At 50.3% G+C, this 25,975-nt stretch overlaps 2 protein-coding genes across 3 annotated transcripts in view; both read right to left on the reverse strand.

Annotated features, from left to right (window-relative positions):
- The window catches only part of LOC144937690 (mineralocorticoid receptor-like), a 131,823-nt gene that overhangs the window by 77,292 nt on the left and 28,556 nt on the right, over positions 1-25,975 (reverse strand). For both annotated transcript variants that reach the window (XM_078865108.1, XM_078865109.1), the window contains exon 2: positions 8,912-9,063. In XM_078865108.1, the coding sequence (XP_078721234.1) occupies positions 8,912-9,063 (152 nt within the window). The remainder of the gene's footprint in view (positions 1-8,911; positions 9,064-25,975) is intronic.
- On the reverse strand, positions 18,098-24,687 carry LOC144937687 (uncharacterized). Its single transcript, XM_078865096.1, has 2 exons — positions 22,852-24,687; positions 18,098-19,034 (listed from the first exon to the last, which is right to left on the reverse strand). The coding sequence occupies exons 1-2, from the start codon at positions 24,148-24,150 to the stop codon at positions 19,020-19,022; spliced, it is 1,314 nt and encodes a 437-aa protein (XP_078721222.1). The 5' UTR covers positions 24,151-24,687; the 3' UTR covers positions 18,098-19,019.

Consider the following 25,975-nt stretch of genomic DNA (forward strand, 5'->3'; position numbering starts at 1 on the left):
AATGACGTCACGCGACAAAAAGTCAGACCCCCCCCTCAAATATTACGTCACAAAGCTCTGCCCCCCGCCGCCCCCCCAAAAAAATAAAACATGCTTCAAATCGCTTTAAACTATTGTCATTGTAGTGCGTATTTAATGTGCCGCTGCACTCTGATGTTGTAGGAGAAAACATTTATAAAAAAAAGTATATTTAATTATGGAGAACGTGTTGTCTAGATTTATTTAAAGTTGCGCATTTTGATGTGACGTCACATTTCTAACCCCCTTGTCACACATCGTCACAAATGTCTGACCCCCCTCCCCTAGGTGCGTGACATCATTTATGGACGGCCCCAAACGAGGAACACGGCACGAACGAGACCGCAAATAAAATCGATTCTACGGTCAAAAGCACGACCCATCGTGAATCCAAACAATTCACGGAATGGCAAGAGGGGCTGGCTGACTGGGCAGCAATGGTCACCATTCCTCCCTCCCCCCAAAGGGGCTCGCAGCTCCGAGTGTTTATCTCCAGCTGGGGTCGACCTTCTGCGGAAGCTGAAGTGCAGCGCCGGGGGTCATGGCCGGAGCACTTGAGAACGAGCGCACATCTTGCCACGTCAACACTCCTGGGGACAGCGGCTGTGAGAGAGACCAAACTGCGCCATGACACGTCAAATTCATCAAAGATTCATCCCAAGGGCCTCCTCAAAGCCATGAAATAAATACGAATGTGTCCGAGTGCTCTCCTGCACTGCTATTGTGGTACTGGTGTTGTCCCAAGGTGATTTACAAACCACAGGCGCTGCACATGGATGCCAGTCATTATGAATGGCAGGTTATTAGTTTCACATTCGTTGTATGCGTACGTGCGCTTTCTTTGTGTAATTAATCTTTAAAATATGTATTTATTGTCACCACTTCAATCATTCCTCGAGTAGAGTCGAGTTTTGAATTTTTTAAAGAAAACTCGCAACCCGGACACGTCCTTCAGACGTGACAAGGTGTCCATCCCAGCCAGCAAAACTTGTGATATTACATGGGGCCGTCTCTCACCACGGCGCTCTTATCTCCCCTTTCCTGTATATCCCAATTCACCTCGCTCTCTCACTTTGTCCGTTTCTATATTCCTCTGCCTCATCTCCATCTCTCTCCATCCCTCCCCATCCCCACTCTATCTCACCCACTTCCCTCCCTCATCTCTTTCCCCGTTGCTCACTCTACCGTCACCTGCCCTCCATCCCTTCCTCCCCCCTCTATCTCCCTCCCGTGTCGCACGTGCGTTGGACTCCAACACGTCCTGGGTGGAGGGAGGGTGGAGGGAGGGAGGGTGGAGGGTGGGTGGGTGGAGGGAGGGGGGTGGGTGGAAGAAGGGGGGGGTTGGAAGGAGGGTGGGTGGAGGGAGGGAAGGTCGGTGGAGGGAGGGAGGGAGGGTGGGTGGAGGGAAGGGGGTGGGTGGAGGGAGGGTGGGTGGAGGGAGGGTGGGTGGAGGGAGGGAGGGAGGGTGGGTGGAGGGAAGGGGGTGGGTGGAGGGAGGGTGGGTGGGTGGAGGGAGGGGGGTGGGTGGAAGAAGGGGGGGGTTGGAAGGAGGGTGGGTGGAGGGAGGGAGGGTGGAGGGAGGGAGGGAGGGTGGGTGGAGGGAAGGGGGTGGGTGGAGGGAGGGTGGGTGGGTGGAGGGAGGGGGGTGGGTGGAAGAAGGGGGGGGTTGGAAGGAGGGTGGGTGGAGGGAGGGAGGGTGGGTGGAGGGAGGGAGGGTGGGTGGAGGGAAGGGGGTGGAGGGAAGGAGGGAGGGTGGGTGGAGGGAGATGTGACGTAAGCGCGCAGGAAACCGGCTGAACCGCTGTGGGATGCGGGTGACGTCATCACGCCCCAGATGTGCGCGGTGACATCACCACCCAGAACGCTTCCTTGGCCACGTGCCAGCCATGAATTCTGGCACGTGATCCAGGCAGGCAGGAATCCAGCCAGGATACGTTTTTTTTCTAATATAGTAGTAAACTTTCAAGATATCGTATAAATGGGTGGACTGCACCATGAACCCAGAGTTAAATTCCCTGGTTTGGCTTATGTCATAGTGAATGATATCTGACCTGGTACTGAGCAGCATGAAGTATGGTCATGCAACCCGACCACCAACACGGAATGAAGAAGGCTTCATTCAGCAGTGGACTGAAAAGGGTCCGTAAATTAAACCAGGGCTGTCGTATTGTTAGACTGTGCGTAGCGACACCCTGGACACCCTTGCAAATGCGATGTTCCATCTCAAGGGATTATCCGCGTGCAATGTTTAGATAAATCGAATGAAACGTGCAGAATACAACTCTTGTGTGTACTATATATATAAACCAGCCACAACCTCCAGGACAATCACAACAAACAGACTGATGTGGAGCCACTGCATTCTTTCACCCAATATCGCACCTCGACCTCTTCAATTCGCCTCCTACAAAAATCAGGGAAACTCGCTGGGTGCCCTGTCTGCGTACAGCAAACTATCCGGATGGAAACTATTTGATGTAGCCTTCGCATACGAGAGGGAAGTGTTTCCGCTTGCCGTATGTTTTTCTCCCACAATACAGGGCGTTCTCTCGCCAGGGAACGGGAGAGATGTGGACCACCACTACTCAACACGCTGCCGCCATGACACTCACCAGGACACGCGGACCGAGAAACGAACGAACTTACGACCGATATTAGATGTGGCCAGACACTGAACTCATTTTGCAGAGTTTGTGGTGCTGTACGGTACTATGTAAGCTGTATCGCGTGATAGATATTTTCTGCTGATATGTATCATTTAAACGCACGTTCAGCGTCCATATCGAAAAGAAAAAACATTTCCAAATTACTGTGATCATCCAAAATAAAATGTTTACCTTGTTTTAATAGGCAAATCCACTGGCAAATTAGGCCATGGCACCAGCACGGAGTGAAAATACTTCCCTGTGAGCTTTGTCACACTCAAACACACGGACATGACATCTCCTATGGCAGACAAACGCTAATGATGCTCCAAGCTCGCAGACCTGGGGTTAGTGAGAGTGGCAGTGAACCTTTGTCTCCGAGGCCATTTCACAATTCCCAAGGACAGAGCATCCCTTCAGACAGCCACCGACCGCGGCAAGAAGAGCCAAAGATTAACGGCTGAAGAGATCTGATGGCAGTCACGTGTCAGACGAGGAACATCTGCGGCACTGAAATTAACAGCGAGTTCAAGCCACACGTCGCTTCATGTGACTCCTGGCGTCGCAAGCAGAGACGCGGGTGGCATCGCGGCTGAGGCGGCAACGCGTTCGAACGCTCGACGCGTAGGGGTCACGGTGCAAGCCCGGCAAGCCACCCTGGTTAATGCCGCGGGTACAAATTGCAATTAATGCGCGTCGTCCGCTTCACAGTGGCCGTGGAAACATTGCGTGGCGTTAGTCTATAAAACAGTAGGGCATGTGTGGTGGCACCACGGTCACTTTGTGTCCTACATGGAAAGCTGCCACTTGGGGGAATACCGCTTTAAAATGTGTCAAGATGAGTTGCGACGTTAAGCACTGCGAGATGCCGCAGCGTTATAGGAGGGCGCTTCACAGTGGCCGTTGAAGATTGCGTGGCATTCGTCTAAAAACAAAACAGTAGGCCATGTGTGCCAGAACCACGGTCGAACTTCAAACGATTGCTCGCAAAAATATTTTTAAGTTAATTATTCACAAATTACCTAATTGGGTAAAACCACAAAGGAGCGTTGCCCCCTACTGCTGACTACACTCGTCAGTTAAAATGTCTCCGATGGCCTCGCGCTATTATATTATAGGCGGCAATTTGCGACGGTACTAAATTATTGTTGTAAATAAAACGCTGGCAAGTGTTGCTTTGTGGCCGAGAGCTGCACATTAATGAAGGCAGCTAAGGGATGACACAGGATCCTGGGAATTAAAGGAAATAAAAACGACTCAATTCGTTAAACCCATTGAATCAGTAGGCACTGCAATGATTAAAGTCATGTATTAGTTGCCAACTGACAAGGCAGAACATTCTTTTTTTAAGCATACACATATGCTTAAGACATGAAACTAAAATAATGGCAGAACAGTTCAGATATTAATATATAAATAAAGTTTGAAACCTTTAGCAGAAATGCACAACACATTTAAGTTGGTTGCACAAAGCAGTGCCCACATAAAAGCCGCAAGAAAAATGTAAATCCAAGGAGGAATAACAATCATCGTCGTAATAAATAGTAGAAAAAATGTCACCAAAATTTACTGCCATGTTGGGATTAACAGGTTGTTAGCACATGGTATGCAAGAAACCCTGGGTCATGGTGCCATGATCTCAAACCCACATGACGCCAATCCAAACACAGAAACAAAAAAAAGCCCCACCACACCATCGCGAAGCCAACACGTGAAAAGTGCTCCACCATCCACAGCCATCACATTATGTTCTCTTGGCTCTGCTCTCGTCTCCCCAGTCCTCTCCCAGCTGCCCTCTGCACAGTTGAAGGGACCTTGAGGAAAATATTTCCGAGCGGCCCTTCCGTAGCCTGCAGGCATTTTAAAAGTCAGCCACCCTTTTTCAATCGCCGAGTCAACATTGCCGGGAATTCGACGAGGATGCTCACCCACCCGTCCGCTCCTCCTCAAGCGATTCGCGAGGCAAACGGCGGGTTGCTCGTTAAGTCAGCACGGCCCACTCGCTACGCCGAACGTTCGTTCCTTGCACCGTCCGCGATCCAGATTTGTCAAAAAAATTATTCCGCAAAATTACTCGGTGTGGATTATACACACGGCGGCAATCATCGCCCCCCTACTGGCAGACTGCAGCACGTTTGCAGGCCACGTCCTGGGTCACCTTGTGCCCACAGGGACAGCTGCCACTTGGGGGAGTCCCCTTTTCAAATTTGTCGAGATGAGATGTGATGTTAAGCACTCCGAGATGCCGCAGAGGTATATAGGAGGGCCCAATAGCAAAAAGAAAATCGATCGTATTGTTATTATTATTCTGATAGAATGACTCTCGATTTATGCAGAATATACATTAAAGATTAACAAAATATATTTTTCAAGTGCCTTCAATCAATGAATTGTTAAGATAGAATGTTCTCTGGCAAGACCGTGAGATATGGCGACAACTTGGGAAGGCCATCATCCAGTAGTGGATAATATCATGACTGTGGCTGCTATTTAAGATGATGATGGTCATGATGATGATGGTGATGATATGTAAATGATTTACGAATGTCACATTTAGCCGAACTTGGTGAACAAAACTGTGCAAAATGAGATAGAAAAACAACTAAAAGGGGCAACAGAAAGAAGACCGTGAATATTGGACAACAACGGAGGTAACGCTGGGACTGAATCGTGACCCGGTCAGCTGCACGTGTCCAGAGGAGGCACGGGACGACGCTTCGATGCAATCACTAAAATAAATTATTGCTCTCGTGTTACGACGTATATCATCACGCCAGTGAGAATCAGATATTTTACGTTCATTCCAACTACCGTAACCGCACATGCAAATGAAATCCGCATTCGGGAGAGTGAAACTAACAAGGCATACCCGTACACGCAGTGGACATACCACACACTCAACGCAAAGCAATGCAGTCCAAACGAGACATTGACAAAAAACACGATCGACATATACGAATCCCAAAATCGTAATAAAATCGGGGCAATTAACCGATTTGCGAATGGCGGGAAATGAGTGGCGAGCTGCCTCACGATGAGCAGGTGAGGAAGCCGAGGTGCCATTTGTATCGCCTCGTTTCCACCAGCACTACTCTCCAATCTTTTCTAAAAAAACTTTGTAATACGAGGTAGGGGGGGGGGGCGCTTTGTGACCATACCTCCCCACTCTGGCCAGCGTGCAGCCGTGGGGTGGCACAGGACAGGCTCTGACGTTCACTCGCCACTCACGCTGCTCGCCTTGGGGGGGATATGAAATGGGGTCAACCAGTCGCATAGTGAAGCGCTCCTCTGGTCACTGTGTCACCAGCCCCTCCCCCCCACCCCGTGGCAAGCGTGTCGTCCATAAATAAAAGTTGCATTGTGAACATTAAAACAATCACATCGTGCCATTTTCGTAGATAAATTGTTAAAGGACGTGTGTCCCAGTACATCACGAGACAATAGTAACAATGGCGATTTTTTGTTGTTGTTGTGTAATGCTGGGTATTGTTTTCTTCTTTAGATATCTGCACAGCTCACTGGGTTCCATAATTGTTTTGATACCGGATACCAACATTGCAATAACAAGAGCACTCTGTTTCAATGGCATCATCATCATCATCAGACGTGGTCAATCCACTGCTGGATGAAGGAATGCACACACGCTGCAGTCACCAGCGCACCACGGAACTCACTCGCCAGTCGCACGCACACTCAAGAGATCTTGAATAAGCATTTATTTTAATCCTACATTTTTAAAATGCTATTAAGCTTGCTTCATAATGTATCAATCCGTAGTTTAAAATACACGTTCTCCCCTTTACCCAAAGCTTTCGTTTAATTAACACTTGTCGTTTTGAAGATTTTACAATTCGTTTTAGACGGTAGAGTGCCCTGGGACGAGATGTTACGAAAGGGGCGGCGTAAGCTCGATTCATTATTTTAGTGGCGAAGTTCACGGGGTTGCACTGCCTTGCCCTACGCCCACCGGGGCTTCACTTGCCGAGCACGGCAGGTGAAGCGGGCGGCGTCCGCGCGGCTGACGAGAGCGGGGCTCGCGCTCCGTGTGAAACACAGTGCTGACATATTCTTAGGTTTTTTCGGTAAAGTCACGTAGGTAAAAAATTAAAATTAATAAAAGTAAAATAAAAATCACGACGTTGCTGACAGGCGCTCCACTTTCTCTGGTGGCTGCCCCACCAGCAGCTGGGTGGCCTCATGACCACCACTACCACCACCACCACCCCAGCTGTGTGGCCTCTTGACTCCGGTTCAACAAAAGCGTTATAAAACACCAGGGCAATCTGCCTTGCAAGTTGTGTACCACGCAATGATTCTGATAGCACACTTACAGCTACTTCCCTTTCACAATTGGTATCATCATCGCTCGCCGCATTCCAAGGCAGACCATTGTGTGTGTGTGCTTACAGAGAGGGATACAAAATGTGAGAGATCATAAAGAGTAAGTGCGTGTGATTTTTTACAGCTTCATGGGTAGTGAATTTAACGCTGTGAAGTGGGCTCCTAGCTTTCTCCATAACCACCAGCGCCTAACCACACTCTTTCACGAGACACGCACTCTGGCCCGACTGCAGTTTGTAAAATTCCACAAAAACAGGCACGTAAAAAAAAATATATATTTTTTTAAACTAGACACGCCTACATCATTGTTCAGAGACAATCACTGCCAGGAAATTGAGCCCCATGCCATCGTGTGTGCGAGATGTCAATGCCGGGTGAGACAACTTGATCATCGATTGCGAGCATCATCATAAAGTAATAGCTGTTTTTTATTTCACAGGTGAACGGGGTGTACAACTAGACGAGCTAATGCCAGACTGGTGACGCACACGCGCTTGTAAAACAAGATAACACTGTGATCTCGTGACGCTTAAACTTGGGCTTATTTCTTTAAATTACATGTTTCGTTTCAGCCCAGTAAAGTGCTTCACGCAAGTTTTGTGTTGATGTCGCGGCTGGCGCTTCTTTTAATCGCGTGGTGCATTCGGACAGGCGAACATCTGCTCATAGCCTTGAGGTAACAGAACGGATGACATATCCACTGAAATATACCGTATGTCCTAGGATACTAAATTACAATTAATCCAATTATCCTTTAATGATTCACATCATCATCATCACCCACATGCCAAGAGATGCACCGTGACATTTTCCCTGTGAGATTCCTTCAAGCTCACCGCAGGTACGAGCATTCAAGGAAGGAAGCTTTAATAATTTAGTGACTGTGGGATTTTATTCAAATTTGGGCATCACACTGACACACAAAACAAACACACACACAGTCATCATCTTGAATTATCTGCTCAAGGACAGCTCTACTGCTCATCATCCCATCCAACCCCAAATCTTATCCCATTAGACCATCACTAGAAAGCAGACCGTGCTATGAACTTGGCGACCTGAGTTTCATTCCCTACGACAGATAGCATCGGTGGCAAACAATATCTAAACCACTCTTGGGCCCCCGTGCATTGACCAGCATGGTGAAATATAGCCAAAACAACCCCCGTGAGCGACACAGCATGGGGGAGGCTCTCATCTCGCGGTGAATGTCTTAATTATTGTTCATTACTTTGTTAAATGTTCACAATGTATATAAGCTGCATTATCAGGGGTTTTCAAGTTTGGATTGTAATTTCAGAGCCCCAGACCTATTAACCGAGAAATAAGTTAATGCTGAACACTCAATTCTTTAAACCTTGAGGTGGTGGGGGGGGCAGGGGTCAGGAGGGGGTAGAATGGTGAGCGGCCTCTCTGGGTGCATGAAATAAGAAGCCAAATGAGCCCTGCAGAGTGGTGCTGTGCTCCCATTTTCTGAAATATTATTCCGAGCCACATCAGGAATATATATCGCGAAAAAATATTTGAAATGAAATTCAATACTAACAATGGATTCTTTTCATATCCCGTCATTCATGCCATTTTCATCTCAAAAAGCGGTAGAATCTGTAATGCGAACAATTTTTGAACGGAGGCGTGGGGATCCACAGAAAAGCGGGAAGGCAGCCAGCGCCCAAATTTTTCCAAGGTCTGCGGTCCTATGTTGGGATGTTTGGCCAACTCCATTCATGAGCGTTTATGCTCATGAATGTGACCTCAAACACAATTTGTTGATTTTTCAGCAGTGTCGATTTTCTGGATTTATTTGTTTAGGTATTACAAACTGGCCTTCGGATGACGCTCCGCGCGACGAGCGATGTACAACGGCAAACCATACAGCCGTTGCGCGAGGAGGTGCGTGAGCGCACCTTCGGAGGCGCGCTTGAAGAACACCTTGCAGCTGCCGCAGGTGATGACGCCGTAGTGGCAGCCGGAGGCCTCGTCGCAGCAGATCACGCAGATCTTCTGGTTGCCATGGCCACCCTGAACGGGTTGCCCCATGAGCCCTTCGTAGCTGTTGCTGGAATGCAACCAAGGCACAGGGAGCAGAACAACAACAACAATGCGTCAGATGGGTTTTTACCCGATTGTTATAAACAATATTCTTTTCTCGTTATATTTTACGAGTGATTTGTTTACCTTTCCTATACTCTGCACACTTACTGTGTTTTTCGATTGTTTGTTTGTGTAACATTCTGACCTGCCCCAACTGGACATGTGTGAAAAAAGAGCTTTTTATAGCTCATCAGATTCCTCCAGTATAAAGAAATATTGCGATTCTGATTCTGTGTGTTGAACTTCTTTCGCACCCCACGTAGGCAACCCAGTGCGTCGCGCAGAGACTGTGGCACTCCGGGTGCGATACGCCAAGCTGTAGCAAGTACAGCAAATAGGTTGCAGATTTTTTTTTTTCCCAATGCGGATTTAATTTTGCAGGTTATTTGATCACAGTCATGGGTTTTCTTTCAGCTGCTCTGGTCTACGTCCGCAAGTAAAATATCCAATCTCATCAGCTCTGGATAAGCTAAGCATGTTTGAGCCTGGTCGCTACTTGGATGTGAGACTGCTTGTAAATGCACGGGTGTTGGTGGTTTGAATGCTGCATGACAGCAAATACAGACAATTACAATGCTCAAAGTAAAGGCCTGGCATGTCAACTTAGAGGACGGAGGCCCTTAGAGATTGAACACATTTCACATGTTTCACTTTGGCACTTGTAAAACACTTGACATCATACCTTACATATTTTTGAATAGCTTACTAATCCACAACTCTCACTCGCCATGGGGAATGCATAAATAATGATATGCTATTAAATTAGTCCACAAACATTTTATCATCTCTTTAACAAGCAATATCTGGTCAACTTAACAGACTCCATGCAGTCTATTCTGGAAGTTAATGCGTTTTACATGCTTTGGTCACGTGATGAATACATAAACTTAATACAAAACAAGTGTTCTGATCACGCTGGAGATGAACTTAATGCTTTGTTTTATTGCCCAGTGTGATACACGCGGCTCAGTCGATCACTTAAAACGCTGCAGACTCATCTCACAGGACACCTACACGTTCAATACCGTGGCTCACGTTCAGTTGTTACCGTCACTTCCGAGGTGTTTTTTGTTGTTGTAAATATGTATTTATTGTTCCCACCACGGGGGGGTCGGGGGGGGTGTACAACTCCGCGATAGGCGAGTGGTGCTTCGCGAGATAGGCGGCCCGGACAGACAACCACCGCGGACGTGTCGGACCGCAGCGTTCTGTGGTGCGTGGTGCGTCAGATCCCTTCTCTTTGGGGAAGGAAGGGGGGAAGAGGGAGGGAGGGAGGGGGGCGGGGAGTCTCATCTCAAGTTCCATCGAGTAAACTCAGCGTCTCTGGAGTGGCATTCAAGAGGGGGCCCAAGATCTGGGTGAAGAACTCCCCTTCGCTCATTCCTCAGTTTCAGACTCAGGTGTCCTTCAGCTGCTCGGGCGAATAGGGATCCGAGGTGTTTCTGATATCGGCTAAAATTAGAATAATAATAATTCGTGATTACTTAAAACGTTCCGAGGTTGCCCAAGCAGTATTGAAAACAACTTTGATATTTAATGTTATTTATGCAGTCCGTATGGCGAGCGTGTGTTTTGGATTATTCTACTCTGCCAATAAAATACCAGTCCTTGGGCTCGACTGGATCTGGGAGAGATCTCACCAAGTCAAAATGTGGGCTTGGTGCACCGCATTGGTCACATCAAAGGTACGCACAAAACCTTGACATAAACAAAGATTAAAACATCCGAGTCCATTTACTTCACATAATCGCAAAACTAATAATAATACATTGCAGCCCTTCGTCATTCAACAATCTAAACTAAAACGTTTTAATTGTACCAGGTCCGCTGAACTATATAGCTCTTTTTCAGAAGCGACCTGGCCACAAATGAATGCTCGTGTCAGACAAATACTCGAAACGTGTGGTATTGACTCGGAGAAAAATCCACACGACCACGCGGAGAGTGACGCGCAAGCTCTGCAAATACAGCAGGCGTCAGGCTTGGGACCGAGCCCATGAGTTCCTGTATACCAGGCGAGGTAGTGAGCGTCCTGCCACCGTGGTGCCCCAATCGTGTTGTTCATGGACATTCTTTATCCATACTTCACTACGCTGGTCGGTGTAGGTTGCAGGAGTGAGGGTGAGGTGCCAGGACGGGTGTCAGATATCACCTGCCACTGATTTCAGGTGTGGCTGGGAATCATATTCAGGTCGCCGGCAACGTAGCGATATGCCCTAACAACTATGCCACCGCTCCCACGAACACACAAACTGCACTACAAGAACGTGTGTGCGTGCGCACAACAACGAGCGGAGCGCTGAGCAGCTAAAACTCAAGTTAGCAGAGTAGGGGGGCACAGGTGGTGCATCGGCAAGTCATCTCAGTCAACCCATGGGATTTGGATCTGTCCCATGACATCCTGCCAGAGGAACACTTCATGTTATTTAAAGTGCACATAGCCTGGCACAAGCGCCGTGGTGACGTCACCACCACTTACTGATGAATGGCGGTGGTGGTTGTTGTTGTTGTTGTTGCATGCGTGCACGATGCTGCGGCAGCCAGCAAGCTGCGCAATAGACCCGGCCACCTAGGTTAGATTCCATGTCACTGCAAACATCAATTCGCAAGTGGCATCCAGTCCCTGTGTTGTGCCTCTCCCAGGTCGACTTCGCCTTAAATGAGCACCTGGTGGTGTAGCCTCTAAACGTCAGCACTGGGCCAACAAAGGTGGCCTGGCATGGTGCTGACAACACCACCACCTTGTTCCATAGCGATATGCCCTAACATAGCAAAAGCCTCAGAGGTCTGTAATGGGTATTCATGGGATCACTGTCTTTGTGTGTGTGTATATACACACATACACAATGTAAATTGCAGCTCAAGTACAACACATACAATGGGTAAGAGAAGGTAAAAAAAAAAGTTTTCGAGATGAGTTGCCTAAGTTATGTCCTTGAATTTAATGTGGAGACTAATTACTTACCGCTTACACGACGTTGCCATAAGTGTATTGGCAATACACAGAGCCGTATACAAAACTAAGCTACGTTAATGAGGGTGAGCCAGTGCATGCTTCTCACAACATTTTGATTGCTACTTATTATATACACACACACGCGCACGCATAGCGCAATCTATACTCCACACAGAGCACAGCATATCTTCAGTCGGCCAGAAAATAATTTCCTTCACGTAATACAATGATTTAGTCAAAGGAAGAATTGCACGTGCGAGTGTGTGTGTGTATATATGCTCGCTAGCAGCACTTGCCCCAACAGTCTGTTTAGGCTATATGGGGGATCTTTGTCTTGTGGGCAGTAGTGTAGCGCTTCGCATGCCGCGTAAGAACCCGATTCCCCCTTACAGCCAACTGCGGTGATGATTATCTGAACCGGTCATGGACCTCCCCTAGGTCGACTCAGCCTAAAATGAGTACCTGGTGCGGTCTGTAAACATCGCTACTGGGGAGACAAAGGCGGCCGGGCGTGGTGTTGGCCATCCACCCCCTCGTGTGCCGTGCCGGCCTTCTTGAGGTGCTCGCGAACAGCACTTGCCCCAACAGTCTGTTCAGGCTACACGGGGATCTTTGTCTTTGTGTGTACGAAGTGTGCTCACAAGCGCAACACAAAGCGCGAGTCTTGACAGTGCCACTGGAAACTTCTTCTCTGTGAGATGCGCCTCGCACTGCCCCCCCCCGGATTTGGGGTAAGGGCAATGTAATTGGGATCCGGCTGTCTTGAGACTCCGTCCCTGACGGTGGAGGCGAGGGGAGATCGGTGCGTGTGTGTGTGAGGGTGTGTGCTTGTGTGCGAGCGCGGGGAGCAGCGGTGCAGCGGACGACGAGCTGCGCTGCAAATCCGGCAGCCCGGGCTACACGGGGGATCTTTGTCTTTGTGTTGTGCGAGCGAGTGCAAGTGTGTGCGTGTGGCACGACTGCTGGCAGGCGCGTCACTTTGTCTTTGTGTTGTGTGAGCGAGTACGAGCGAGTTCATGTGGCACGACTGAGTGTGTGTGGGCACGTCCGCTGTGTGGCACGGCTGCTCGCCAGCGCGTCACGTTGAGAGCATGCACTGCGTATGATCACCTGCATGGGTCCGCTATTGCAGGCGCATCCCTCCCACACCAAGGCCCACGAGAGCCAGGGACACGTGCAAAATTAATGGCATCACGCACTGCTACGGTGATACCGTGGCACAATACTTTTGTGCCATGAAAAATGAGAGAGCGAATAAATGGTTTTATGTGGTTTTCCATCATGCACGACAGAGTAACCGAGCAGCTATAAATAATAATTGCCTTTCTTTATAGCAATTATTACTATTGTTACATTCAATGCCAAGAAGACAAAGTGACCCCCCCATGTCAAAAATTTACTTGTGAGTATAAACCCGGGCTATATACGACTCGGATCCATTATCACTGTCGTCACCCTTCCGTAGAGGGGCACTGAGATTAATGTGCTGACCAATCTCTTGGTAGGAAGCCAACAGTTGTTGCGATATGAATCGAGTGATCCTGGTCATAGGAATGTGGAATTTACAGCACTGACTCAGTATCACGCGTGAAAATAAGTATTTCAATATCTGTTCCCTCTAGTCCTCACGGCCACCCAGCACTCCCCTTCCTTCAAATCATCAAGCATCGTCTTTTTGTATCTGTGTATTGGCCACTGAACTGGCTGATCATCCCTCCTTCCAGAACTTCCTTTGATGAGCTCTTCTCACCGAGTGAGAATGTGCCCAATCCACATGTTTTGCCTTTTCTGGGATTGGTCTATTTCCACTTCTCTCCTCCTTGACCTGCACTGGGACATCCTCATTACTCTCCGTCCAACCCATTTTCAATTTGGCCAAAGCAAAGAAATCGTCCGTTTAATCTGAGGGTAGCAGCAGCGCTCTATTTGAGCTGTGCGGCGGAGTCCAGGCCAATGAGGCAACGGTTATGCCAACATTTGCCGGCGATAGTAGTTTATTTTATTTAACTTCTGTCCAAACATCAAATTATAAATTAGGAAACCAAGTCACGCGTTGGGTGTTTGGAAGGGCAGACGTATTTGTTAGTGCCCCTGCGCTTGGCTGCATTTGATGCTGGCAGAGGTGTTCCTGCAAACATCCTGTAACGTGATGAATGATTTTCAGTGTTGCTGTGTTTTCACATTGTATTTTTGTCCGTGCAATGTGCGGGGACCCTATTTGATTATACTCTGGATATTTGTCCTATCATACACGATTTGTAAAAGCAAAAAACAACTTTAAGTGTTTTCCTAAACGGGCTCCAAAAGAACAAACCGCAAAACCACACCGTTCGTAGCCTCCCGCCACGTGGCAAAGAAGCGCACGCAATGGACAGAACTCATCCGTGCGAGCGCGTAACACCGCCAACGGAAAGGCTGCGTGAAACCTGTAACGACGCACTGCAAGTACGGAACGCCTCCTCTCTTCCCCGTGGGTCCGATTTTATTCCCATTATCCGCCGCTCCTACTATCCACGGCCGCCGTATGGCCCGCGAAATCTCCTATTATCTGCGGCCCTTTTTATTCCGATTATCCACAATTATACCCACAATGCATAGCAAACCGGATCAATAATCCTCGAAAGTTTTCAGGAAACAAATGGAGTCTTGTGGACATTTTCCCTTTTATCCGCGGGGTTACGAAGATTTTTTTTACCACACGGATAACAGGTGTGAGGTCGCGGATAACCCCACAGATAATAGTATCCTCAATACTGGTGTCTCCTGTATCACCATGGATACGAGGAGTTCTCCTGTGCACGTGTTTACTCACTACACACAATCGCGCCTGTGTTCATAATTGTATCTTATGCTGCACATTTTATGCATCTTGTCCACAGCCATCCACATTTATAGCGTCAAACATTTTACAAACTGCACACACATGTACGAACAAATACAAAGATCCTCTTTTTATACAGCATATAGACTGTTGTCTCCCCAGTCCTGATGTTTATACAATGAACCAGGTACTAAATTGAGGCTAAGTCAACCTAGGGCCATCCCAGGACAAGTTCTGACACCGTCTGCTGCTGATGCTAGCCATTGCAAGGAATCAAACTCAAGTTTGCTGGGTTCACAACGCAGTGCATGAAGCGCTGGGCCACGGCTCCCCACCGGCACACTCGCACATTTCCACACACGCACACTTGCACATTTCCACACACGCACACGTGCACACGCTCGTGCATGCACGTGCACAAACGCTCGTCAGGATTGAATAGGTGAAAGAAATGTCGTCCATCAGATTTGGGAATGGACAAAACCGAACGCAAGGACTTTCCTCTTAGTCTAATTAAACCATCAAGGCACATGTTGTGAGTGGACATCGGTTGTAATGGGCAAGGCAGACAGAGCGATAAATGGAGAAAGAGGCCGCATGTCTGGCTTGCCTTTGTCTCCTCGTGACTGGTGGGAACGTGGCATCACAACGGATGTCAAGCCAAGTTGAGCCCAGGAATGGGCCAAATCCCAGTTGCACCGTAAGATACGTAATTAGAAAAGGGAAAAAATGGCCAATCGTACTGATGCAGGACTGTCTGGATAAAAAAAAAACGAGTTCAGATTCAGCAAAATTTTTAGAGTAAATAAAGCGGCATTATTATAATTTTTTCATGCGCGGCTTTCGAGAATTCAAATGTGGAGAAGAATCTGCAATGCAGAAATGATGGTTGAAGCACCGATTCCCCACAAAGTCTCTTCGCTTTGAACCGACGAACAAATGCCTTCTCAACGTAACTCTTTTCATAAATGAGAGATGGGTCATGTGACACGGGTGGGAAAGAGACGAGGCGAAAGTGGCTTCTGGAAACGGAGCAATAGCCACAGGCGTTGATTTTATATTCAGGAGTGAAAGCGATGGGCGAGGCTGGCGAGGAGTCGGGGGGCAGGGGGGTTGGGAGTGGTGGGGGAAGAAGGGGGGGGGGCAGCAGGAGACCGTGGCATGCCGAGAGCTTTTGCAAGAGAGCTGATCTCTCCCCACGGAACACGTCAGGAGTAGAAATCACGCAGACATGCTGGGCAATTATTTGGCCCTGTTGTGAAATAAGGTTCCCAGAGGCGCTACAAAAAAACTTTTAAAATGCAAGGATTCACCTCGTTGAGTTGGGGTCGGGTGACGCAATGAGGCTGGAGTGTAGTTGCTGCACAGATTGGCGATAACAGTAAAGTGAATGACATTGCTTAAACCGCACACAAGTCTACATCGGTTTTTTTCTGTTATTCATTGCAACGGACCCAAGTATTTTCAAAGGATTGCCGAGCGCCAGGAAGAGGGCCTGATGGCTTGGAGGAAGGAGGGGCAACAGAAGGGAAAAGATTTCGGTGGGCCTACTGGCCAAGTGAAGCCCTGCAATTTCTTGCTTACAGCAGTCACTGCTGGCGGAAGGGCTCCCAAATAGCAGGCACTAAGAGAGAGCCTCTCTACAGGATATTTGGCCGACTATTCCAAGCTGACGAGACGTCTTGGAAGTCACGGAAGCACCCACGTTTTACCCCGATACACGTGACCTGCTGACAGACTAACTGCAGAGCGCCCATTTGCACCGCTGGGTGGACAGTTGCAGGGGAATTGAAGCAACTTGCCCCGTCATTGCAGCCGCCGCGCTGGGAGACGGAGCCGAACCGGCGACCTCTAGATTGCGAGTCCCGCGAGTGAACCATTTACACCAGGGCAGTGTCCAGTGCGCCCGTAAGTCGGCCGAAATGTTTCTCCTTATCTAAAAACCATGCAATGGATTAGTGCGTAGAATTTATGGAAGTCAATTAATTATGAATGATTTCAAAGCCCCCAGCGGGATTATCCACAGTTTGGATTTTATCATGGCCGGTCATGAGACTAGAATTCACACTGCTTTTGAAGAGCAGGGCTGGGTGACTCCTCTCCATGTGAACGTCACCTCACATTGAAATTAACGGCAGTTTTGCCATTCACATCGTTCCCACTGAACGTCAACAGCTGAGGAACGAACGGATGACTTTCAACACCACGCCTCCGGCAAGAAGAAGGGAAAAAACCCACTTGATCTCTTTAAATGAGCAGTTTACACCGCGAGCGAAACATATTTTATCGTTGATAACAACGTTAAAAAAAATGTTTTACCGTGCACTGCTGAGGAATTGTTTTAACGATGTGCGTCGCGTATTAGTAGTAAGGCAAGTTCACACTTGGGGGGGGGGTGGGAGAAAAAAACCGGTCTTGACAACACATCCCTCAAGCCGCATTAATACTCCCAATTAAAGTGCACAGTTGAGACCACCTTTTTGGTGAAGTGCAGGGGAAAATAAATAAAAAACGAGGCCATAAAATAAATCGTAATGCCTTTTGCCGCTACTTATTGTGAACATTCTAAACGGCCCCCATTCACGTGAATTGAAGGCATTTCATGCACAATTACCGAAGATCACATTTATAGAGAATATTTAAGAAACATTACCGAAGATTCTAATTTTCCTGCTGTGCCGTATCTTAAATTACAAATAATGATCCCATTGCTGTGTTTTTTCTTTATATTTCTTTTCAATTTATTACAATTCTGCTATAGGCATTAGGTAATGAGATGTTGGAATCCATTTGCAAATCTCGCAGAACACCATGCTCCGTGTGTCTGTGAACAGCACCAGAAGGGATTTTTCCACAAGGCTCTCCCTAAAGACATCAACGAAGTGGGCCTTTTATCTGTTACGCAGGAAAGGCTTGCATTTTCTCACACACTCTGCTACGACACTGTTTGTCGTGTAACCTTCGAATCCGACATTTTAATTCTCCAAGCTGGGATTTAGCGGAATTTGGTTAAAAAACAAATTTTTACGTGTTCTTTTTTTAAATACTCACACAGTCCCTACACCTTTTTTTTTGCCAATGTGCTGCCAGCACTGGTTACATATAAAGAGAGCACACCTATGACCAAATCACCTGGAATGGGCCCGATGTCATAACAACTCAGAAGCTAAGCAGTGCTGAGTCTCGATGGTGCTCGGATGGGCGATGACGGTGCACATGTAACAGGTTCCGGAGACACTTGTAGAGGTAACTTCTTTATTACAATACAACACTCCAACAGTCCAACAGTCCAACAGTCCTGATACTCTGTTACAGCCTAGGTACACAGCCTAGCTACACAGCCTAGATACTCTACTCTGGCTACGCTCCGGAACTCGCCCTCACAAGGTCGTAGAGTCGGGAGTTCCAGAGTCCCAGCGCTGGCTCTCACAGCATCCCCGGGTCTTCAGATGGCTGGTCGTGGGTCTTGGGTCTTGAGTTACAACTGGGCCCCGATCGTCCAGGGAGCTCTCCTTTTATGCCTGGTACAACGAGGGGTGGGGCCGTGTGCGCCCCCAGATATCCCACAGAGCACACACAGCCCCCCCCTTTGGCGGCGCCAAGGGGATTAAGCGTCTGGACCCCCTGGGAACTCAACGCCTGGCGCCCAGAGGCTTAAGCGTCTGGACCCACCTGGGAACCCAGAGCCCCCAGCAGCCCCTCCCTTCTTATGTCACTACATTACCCCCCTCTACGTAGCCTCCAGCCGACCCGGCTGTCAAAAAAAAATACAATTGTACAAGAAATTATTTGTTAACCATCAGAATGAGTGTGTGACAAATCAAGAAAAAAAAATGAGAAGAAAGCGCCTCTCCCCCTCCTGTGGTCACCGATGCAGAACAACACTGTATAAACACATATATGCAGGATGAACGCACGCCCCAATCGCCCACTATACATGATGGAAAAGTGAGTGGCGTCGCGTTGGGACGAGAGTTCGTGGGCGGGGGTCATGAAAATCGTTTGAGTTTTGAGCGAGTCCGAGTGGCAGGTCCATCGGTCGCGACGGAGGCAGGAGGGGACCGACGACCCGCTGTTGCGCTTGTGTCCTGGGTCGCTGATCCCGCGGGCAAGCTTGTTCCCGCTGGGTCGGCCGTGGCGGATTTCATTCCCAAGGCACCTGAGGGCGGGGCAGCGGGACCTGCCCGAGAGTTAGAAGCAGCATCATCGCGGCGCGACTCGTCAGACATGTCGCGCTCTCGGCCCCGGAGATGTGAAGGAGGTGTGTAGGGTTGAATGTAAGGTTTTAGACGTGACGGGTGCACGAACCAACGTCGCTTGCCATGCTGGATCCTGACACACTGCGGGCGGAGAACGCGAATAATAACAACCGGCCCTCTCCAAGGCTTAAGCAGTTTTGAGGAAGTAGCCAATGGTACCTGCGGGCAGTGGAGCCAGGCGCGGTCCCCTTCTACCCAAACGTGGCGGGATGTGCGGAGATTCCGCAACCGCTCGTTGGCAAGCTGACGGGCTTCTGAGTTATTTTGAGCAGCCTCCCGGGCATCTACGAGACGACGCACATTAGCACGGATGTGGTCGGCAATCTTAGCCTTAGGTGCGGGCTGTTTAATGTGCAATTGTACGTCGATTGGGGGGCAAACCTCCCTACCATACATTAGATAGAATGGCGAGTACCCCGTGGCAGCATGGGGCGCCATTCTATAGGCGGCCAAGACACCAGGTATGTGGAGATCCCAATCAGTCTGTGACTCAGACACCTGGTGGCTTAGCATGGAGGTAAGTGTCCTATGTAATCGCTCGACCATACCGTCAGTCTGGGGGTGATATGGCGAGGTGCGAATTTTGTGTGTCCCTAGCAGGTTGCACACATCCCGCAACAGGGTGGAAGAGAAATTTTTCCCTTGGTCGGTCAGCAGGCGTTCGGGAGCACCCTTGTCCAGGACGTAGCCCTGGAAAAAGGCCTCTGTAATGGCTGCTGCAGACTGGTTGGGGAGTGGCCAGGCCATGGCCCATCGGGTAAAATATTCGACCCCAACCAAAAGGTACTTATTACCCCGAGGAGTAGCGGGAAACGGACCCAAAATATCCAATGCGACGATCTCATTGACCCGGGAAACTTTAATGGATTGGAGCGGCGGGCAGGACGGCCTAGCAGGTGGTTTCCGCCGTGCACATTCTGTGCAACCTTGCACAAGGTCAGCCACATCGTTTGCCATGCCCGGCCAGAAAAATTCCAATTGGATTTTAGCTAGTGTTTTCTGAACACCCAAGTGCAAGAGGCGACTGTGGGTTTCCCACACAAGTCGCCCCCGCAGGGAGGTGGGCACCACCAATGTGTGGGATTGGGACCCCCCATCCCAATGCATGAGGACGCCTTCCCGGATGACATATGATACGGGGCCCCCCTGCCCCCTGTGACCCTCGGCATCCCTAGCGCGGCGTCTCAATTTGAGGAGGGAGACGTCTTCCATCTGAAGACGTCCCCAGTCGTCCAACCCGAGGCCCAGCAATGCGTCCTGCGGAACTTGCGTGGAGGGAGCCCCGTGGTCCCCGACCCCATCCCCGGCCGCGGCCGCAAGGGATGGGGGCGGTACCCCGTCAGGCTGCCTACAACGCCCCGCACCCAAAAAACAAGCACAGCGCCCATTGTTCGGCAGTCGCGACAACCCGTCGGCGTTCCCGTGTTGAATCCCCTTGCGGTAAATGACAGTGAACGCAAAGTCCTGGAGGATCTCGAGCCAACGCGAGAGCTGTCCAGATGGTTGGTCCACTCGCAAGGCGTATTGTAGCGCCGCGTGGTCGGAGCGTACTGTGAAATGCCTGCCATACACGTATGGCCTGTACTGCTTTATGAAAAAAACGATAGCAAGCAATTCGCGGCGCGTCACGCAGTAACGTTGCTCCGCGGGCGACAGCACCCTGCTGCCATAGGCGACGACGCGCTCCACTCCATTGACAATTTGCGACAGCACCCCTCCAATTCCGGTGTTGCTGGCGTCTGTATCCAGAATGAACGGAGTGGTAAAATCTGGATAAGACAGGGTAGGAGCATCGACCAGTGCTTTTCGGACGGCATTGAATGATGCCTGTTCTAACTCTCCCCATCGGAATTTGACCCCTTTGGCCGTTAATGCGTGGAGGGGCTTCGCAATAGATGCGAATCCCGCAACAAATCGTCGATAATATGAGGCGAAGCCGATAAAACTCCGCACCTCCCCAACAGAGGTAGGAGTTGGCCATGAGCGCACGCAATTTGTCTTTTCGGGGTCCGTGGCAATTCCCGAGCGGCTGACAATATGGCCCAAATAACGAACCGAATCCCTCATGAGGTGGCATTTTTGCGGTTTGAATTTGAGGTTAGCCGCTCGCATTTTAAGGAAAACTGCCTTCAATCGCGTGAGGTGTTCATCAAAAGTTTTGCTGAACACGATTACATCGTCGAGGTAGATTAGGCAAGAATCCCACTGGAGCCCAGCGAGGACCAGCTCCATCAGGCGCTGGAACGTCGCCGGGGCCGAGTGAAGACCCATGGGAAGTCTGTTGAATTGGAACAGTCCCTGCGGCGTGCGAAAGGCCGTCTTTGGTTTGGATGCGTCATCAAGGGGTAGCTGCCAAAACCCCGAGAGGAGATCCAAGGTGGAGAAGTAATGCGCACCTGCTAAGGCATCGAGCGACTCGTCCATCCTGGGAAGCGGGTAGGCGTCGGCCACCGAAATCTTATTAAGTTTCCTGAAGTCAACACAAAAGCGGAGGCTCCCGTCGTGCTTCTTAACAAGAACGATCGGCGCCCCCCATGGGCTATTTGATGGCGCAATGACATCGGCCGCCAACATATCGTTGACGGCCACCCGTACATGTTCCTTTTCGGCCGGGCTCAACCGGAATGGGTTTTGACGAATTGGAGCGGCATCACCCGTGTCGATGTGGTGGCTTAGCAATTTAGTGCAGCCAATGTCGAATTTGCTTTGACTGAAAACGTCGGCGAAATCGCTCAGCAGCGTGCGTAATTTAGCATGTTGTAATGGTGACAAATCGGCAGAAGTGGAGCAAAGCGCGTCGAGCCATCCTGTGTCAGGACCTGGCTTGGCAACGGAAGAGAACTCGCCCCCTACGTGACCCACGATCACATCTTCTGGCGGGGCTGGCGTCGCGTGAGCAAGCACCATTCCCTGACAGATAACGGCCGTTTCCAATCCCGCGTTAAGGACCTGGATAAAGGGGTCGTGGTCGCTTCGCACGAGCGTTTGTGCACACACGAGGTCCGACACCCGCTCAGCTGAACGCGAAGGCCCGATCACAGCACCCCCCATGAACGCGTCGTAATCAAGGGGTTTACGAAACCGGAGGGGAACTAACATCTGAGAGCCAGGAGGAATGTGAATTGTGCACGCCGCCAACGCCTGCACCGTCGTAGATGCGGAGTGCAACCGAGTGGGTGTGGGTAGGAAGGCCATGCGTCGGCCGGAGGGGAGCTCAATACACCCTTTGTTAATGAGAATTTTAATGGGCATCTTCCCCAAGAAATCTGTTCCGAGGAGGCACGGAACGGCGAGGGTTGATGAGACCAAAATGGGCCCAACTAATTGGACGTCAGCAATGCGGATCTGAGCATTGATCCGTCCGGTGATGCCCAACGAACCCCCATTTGCGGCATAGCATGGCACATCAACTGGCTGCAAGGGACGGCATATATCGGGCAAAATGTTATAAATTATGTCTGAAATGATGGTCGCCGACGCACCCGTATCGATCAACATACGAACATCAACGCCCTCGATGGAACCCACTACGGCAGAGGACCCTGCCGCAGCGGCAACGACCCTATGGGCCAACTCGGACCATTGACCCGGTCCGAGCGCCCGGTTGTTCAATGATGGGCCCGAATCCCCCTCCTCAGAAGCATGACCCCCCTGTGTGGTGTGAGGGTGCGTGCTTGTTGTAAGTGGGGGCCGAGAGTGCGAGGTGTCGTGACTCGCCTGGGTATGCCGAGGATACGGTGGTGGCCGAGGCGCCGGAGGTCCTGAAGTCCGGCGTCGGGGGACCCGGCAGCCGGACGCCACATGGCCCCGAAGGCCACAGTTGTGGCAGACGATGGACGCTCCGTCCTGGCGCGAGGTTGGCCGGTCCCGCTGGTGGTGATCTCGCTGGGATCGCCAGTTGGACGATCCGCGATTTTCTGTTGCTGCGAAGGCCTGATGAGGCCCCGAATGCACGTCATAGGCTTGTGCATCAGGTGGGCCTGCGCAGGCGGCGATGGTCGTGTCCTCATCGCAATGTAGGTGTGCTTGGATGCACCTGGCAGCACGTAGCGACGTGAAGTCGTCGTCGTCGTCGGCTGTCGGCATGGCAACTCGAAGCTGGCGGGCCAAGCTCATGAGCTTCTGCAGCACGAGTGACTCCACAGCGTCTTCATCCATGCGAGGGTAGGCAACCTTTGCCATGGCCAGCAGCGCGCTGCGGTACCCCATCGCCGACTCGGAGGCCTTCTTCCTCCTCGCATCGAAGCGGTGACGTGCTTCGGATGGGGGTCCATAAATCAGCCGCATCTGATGAAGGGCATCCGTGAGCGTGGCACGTTTTGCGCGTGGCACAGTAAGGAGTGCTGCGAGGGAGTCGTCGTCGAGCATGGCCGGGAGGCCTTGGAGCGCTTCATACTCCGACCAGCCGGACGTCTCTATAAGAGAGACGAACCGGCGTTCGAACGCTGCCCACTCACCCCCCTCTGAAGAAAATGCCTTGAGTGCCGGCAGGCGTTGCTGGACGTGAGCCAAGCTTTCGTTGCCTGGCAACCCGGCTGAAGCTGGCTTCGCGTTCGCAGCGCTGTCACCCGGCGGTGAGGGACGCAGCGCTGATGACGCGGCGTCATCGGGTTGGCCCACGCTGGGCCCGGAAGTGACGTCGCTCCCAGCGGCCACTGCTCCCCCCGCAGAAGTGACGACACACCCGGATGTATTTGCGGCGGGAACGGCCGCCATCTTTGTGTGGGAGCCGGCGGGATGGTGCGGCCGCTGCGCCTCCTCTCTCCCTGCTGTCTCCGCCTGTGAGCGACGCATGTCGTCCAGGATGGAGACGGTGGCGTGGAGCAGCTCGGTGAGGCGAAGCAGCGTTTCCTCCATTGCTGCTCCCGACGCTGGAGGAAGATCGGCAGGTATGGTGGACGACTGCTGAGCCGGCGGTGCAGCGTCGCTGTCGGCCCGAGTTGGCTGCCCCGTCGCCGCTTGCTCCTCAACATCGCCGTCAGGACTGAAGGTACGTGGCTTACTTCTTGTCTCCATTGCCACTTCTGACGCCAAATGTAACAGGTTCCGGAGACACTTGTAGAGGTAACTTCTTTATTACAATACAACACTCCAACAGTCCAACAGTCCAACAGTCCTGATACTCTGTTACAGCCTAGGTACACAGCCTAGCTACACAGCCTAGATACTCTACTCTGGCTACGCTCCGGAACTCGCCCTCACAAGGTCGTAGAGTCGGGAGTTCCAGAGTCCCAGCGCTGGCTCTCACAGCATCCCCGGGTCTTCAGATGGCTGGTCGTGGGTCTTGGGTCTTGAGTTACAACTGGGCCCCGATCGTCCAGGGAGCTCTCCTTTTATGCCTGGTACAACGAGGGGTGGGGCCGTGTGCGCCCCCAGATATCCCACAGAGCACACACAGCCCCCCCCTTTGGCGGCGCCAAGGGGATTAAGCGTCTGGACCCCCTGGGAACTCAACGCCTGGCGCCCAGAGGCTTAAGCGTCTGGACCCACCTGGGAACCCAGAGCCCCCAGCAGCCCCTCCCTTCTTATGTCACTACACACAGAAGGGTTGTTATAGGCTTCTGTGAGCAGAAGAGGACAGTTGAAGAAAAATGTGTTGCTGATCTGTACTCTATGCTGCCACATCCATGTTTCCCCCACCTTCACCCAGATGCACAATACAAGATTTTTTTTAACTAGACTTTTTTTTCACCAAGTCAGGCCCACTGAGCGAAACAGCTCTTTTTCAGAAGCGACTTGGGCACAAATTATAGTGCAATGAAGTGACTCATCGTGTGGAGATGTATAGCAGCCCAATGCTCATGTTTCCAAAAATCATGGGAAAAAACGGAGGACCTGGAAAAAAATCCACGCGACCACGGGGAGAACGTGCAAATTCCATATATACAGGCGTCAGGGTCGGGATCAACAGCACAATCTCCTGGAAGCCAGGCGAGGTGGTTAACATCTCGCCACTGTGGTGCAGTAACCCCCACAATCCGTACAGCGTGGGGAAGCACTCACCATCTCACCCTCTCCACTCTGTTAAAGCCCCCCTCTCTCTCTCTCAATGTTCGTAGACAGATCGTGTGTCAATCAACTACTGGATGAGGGCCTCCCCCCACCGTGCAGGTCATGTGACCATACTTCACCATGCTGGTCAGTGTGGGTTGGTGAAGGCAGGGAGCATAGAAATACAGTACAACAGTGGGTGTTACTGCACTGCCCTCTGATATGGTCAGGCCTTGTCTCTCGCTCTTAACCTCAATAGAATTCAACATTTCAAATAAGGACAACTGGCCAGTCAGCTAAAATATCAAAATCTTCCTTTTGCCATTTTGAATGTATCTAGTGCTGGATTTTGTGCCGACTTTTTGGGCAACCCTGGAAAACAATGTGGCCAATTTTATCTCGGGTAAGTCCCTAATAGCAGTAACATGAGACTGAGATGCCATTGATAGTGGGTTACCTTTAAAAGAGTTGTCTTGGGCCCCCTCCCCACGTCCAGATGGACAGACGGAGCTAACGAATTAATGCTTTCAACCTTAGTTGCAAAGCTTATAAAAAAACATTCCAAGGTTTGCCAGGTATTTGAACCCAGCCAGCTTCCCAGAGGTACAACAACATCCAAGCAATGTTGCACAAAAGGCAAATTCTGTTTCGGTGGGCTCTGAGCAGCTAGAAAACAAACAACCACATTTTGAATAAAATTATTCAGTCACTCCATCACAGAGCACGGCATAAGAGAGTTCCACTCGATTTGGAAGTCCCGAAAGGCAAAAGCTGCAAACTGCGTAACATATTCATATTTGTAAATTAAATGCAAGTGCATTTACATTGCATTAAATATTTACTTCAAATA

The sequence above is a fragment of the Lampetra fluviatilis genome, chromosome 19, assembly GCF_964198595.1.
Source record: "Lampetra fluviatilis chromosome 19, kcLamFluv1.1, whole genome shotgun sequence".
NCBI classification, from domain to species: domain Eukaryota; kingdom Metazoa; phylum Chordata; class Hyperoartia; order Petromyzontiformes; family Petromyzontidae; genus Lampetra; species Lampetra fluviatilis.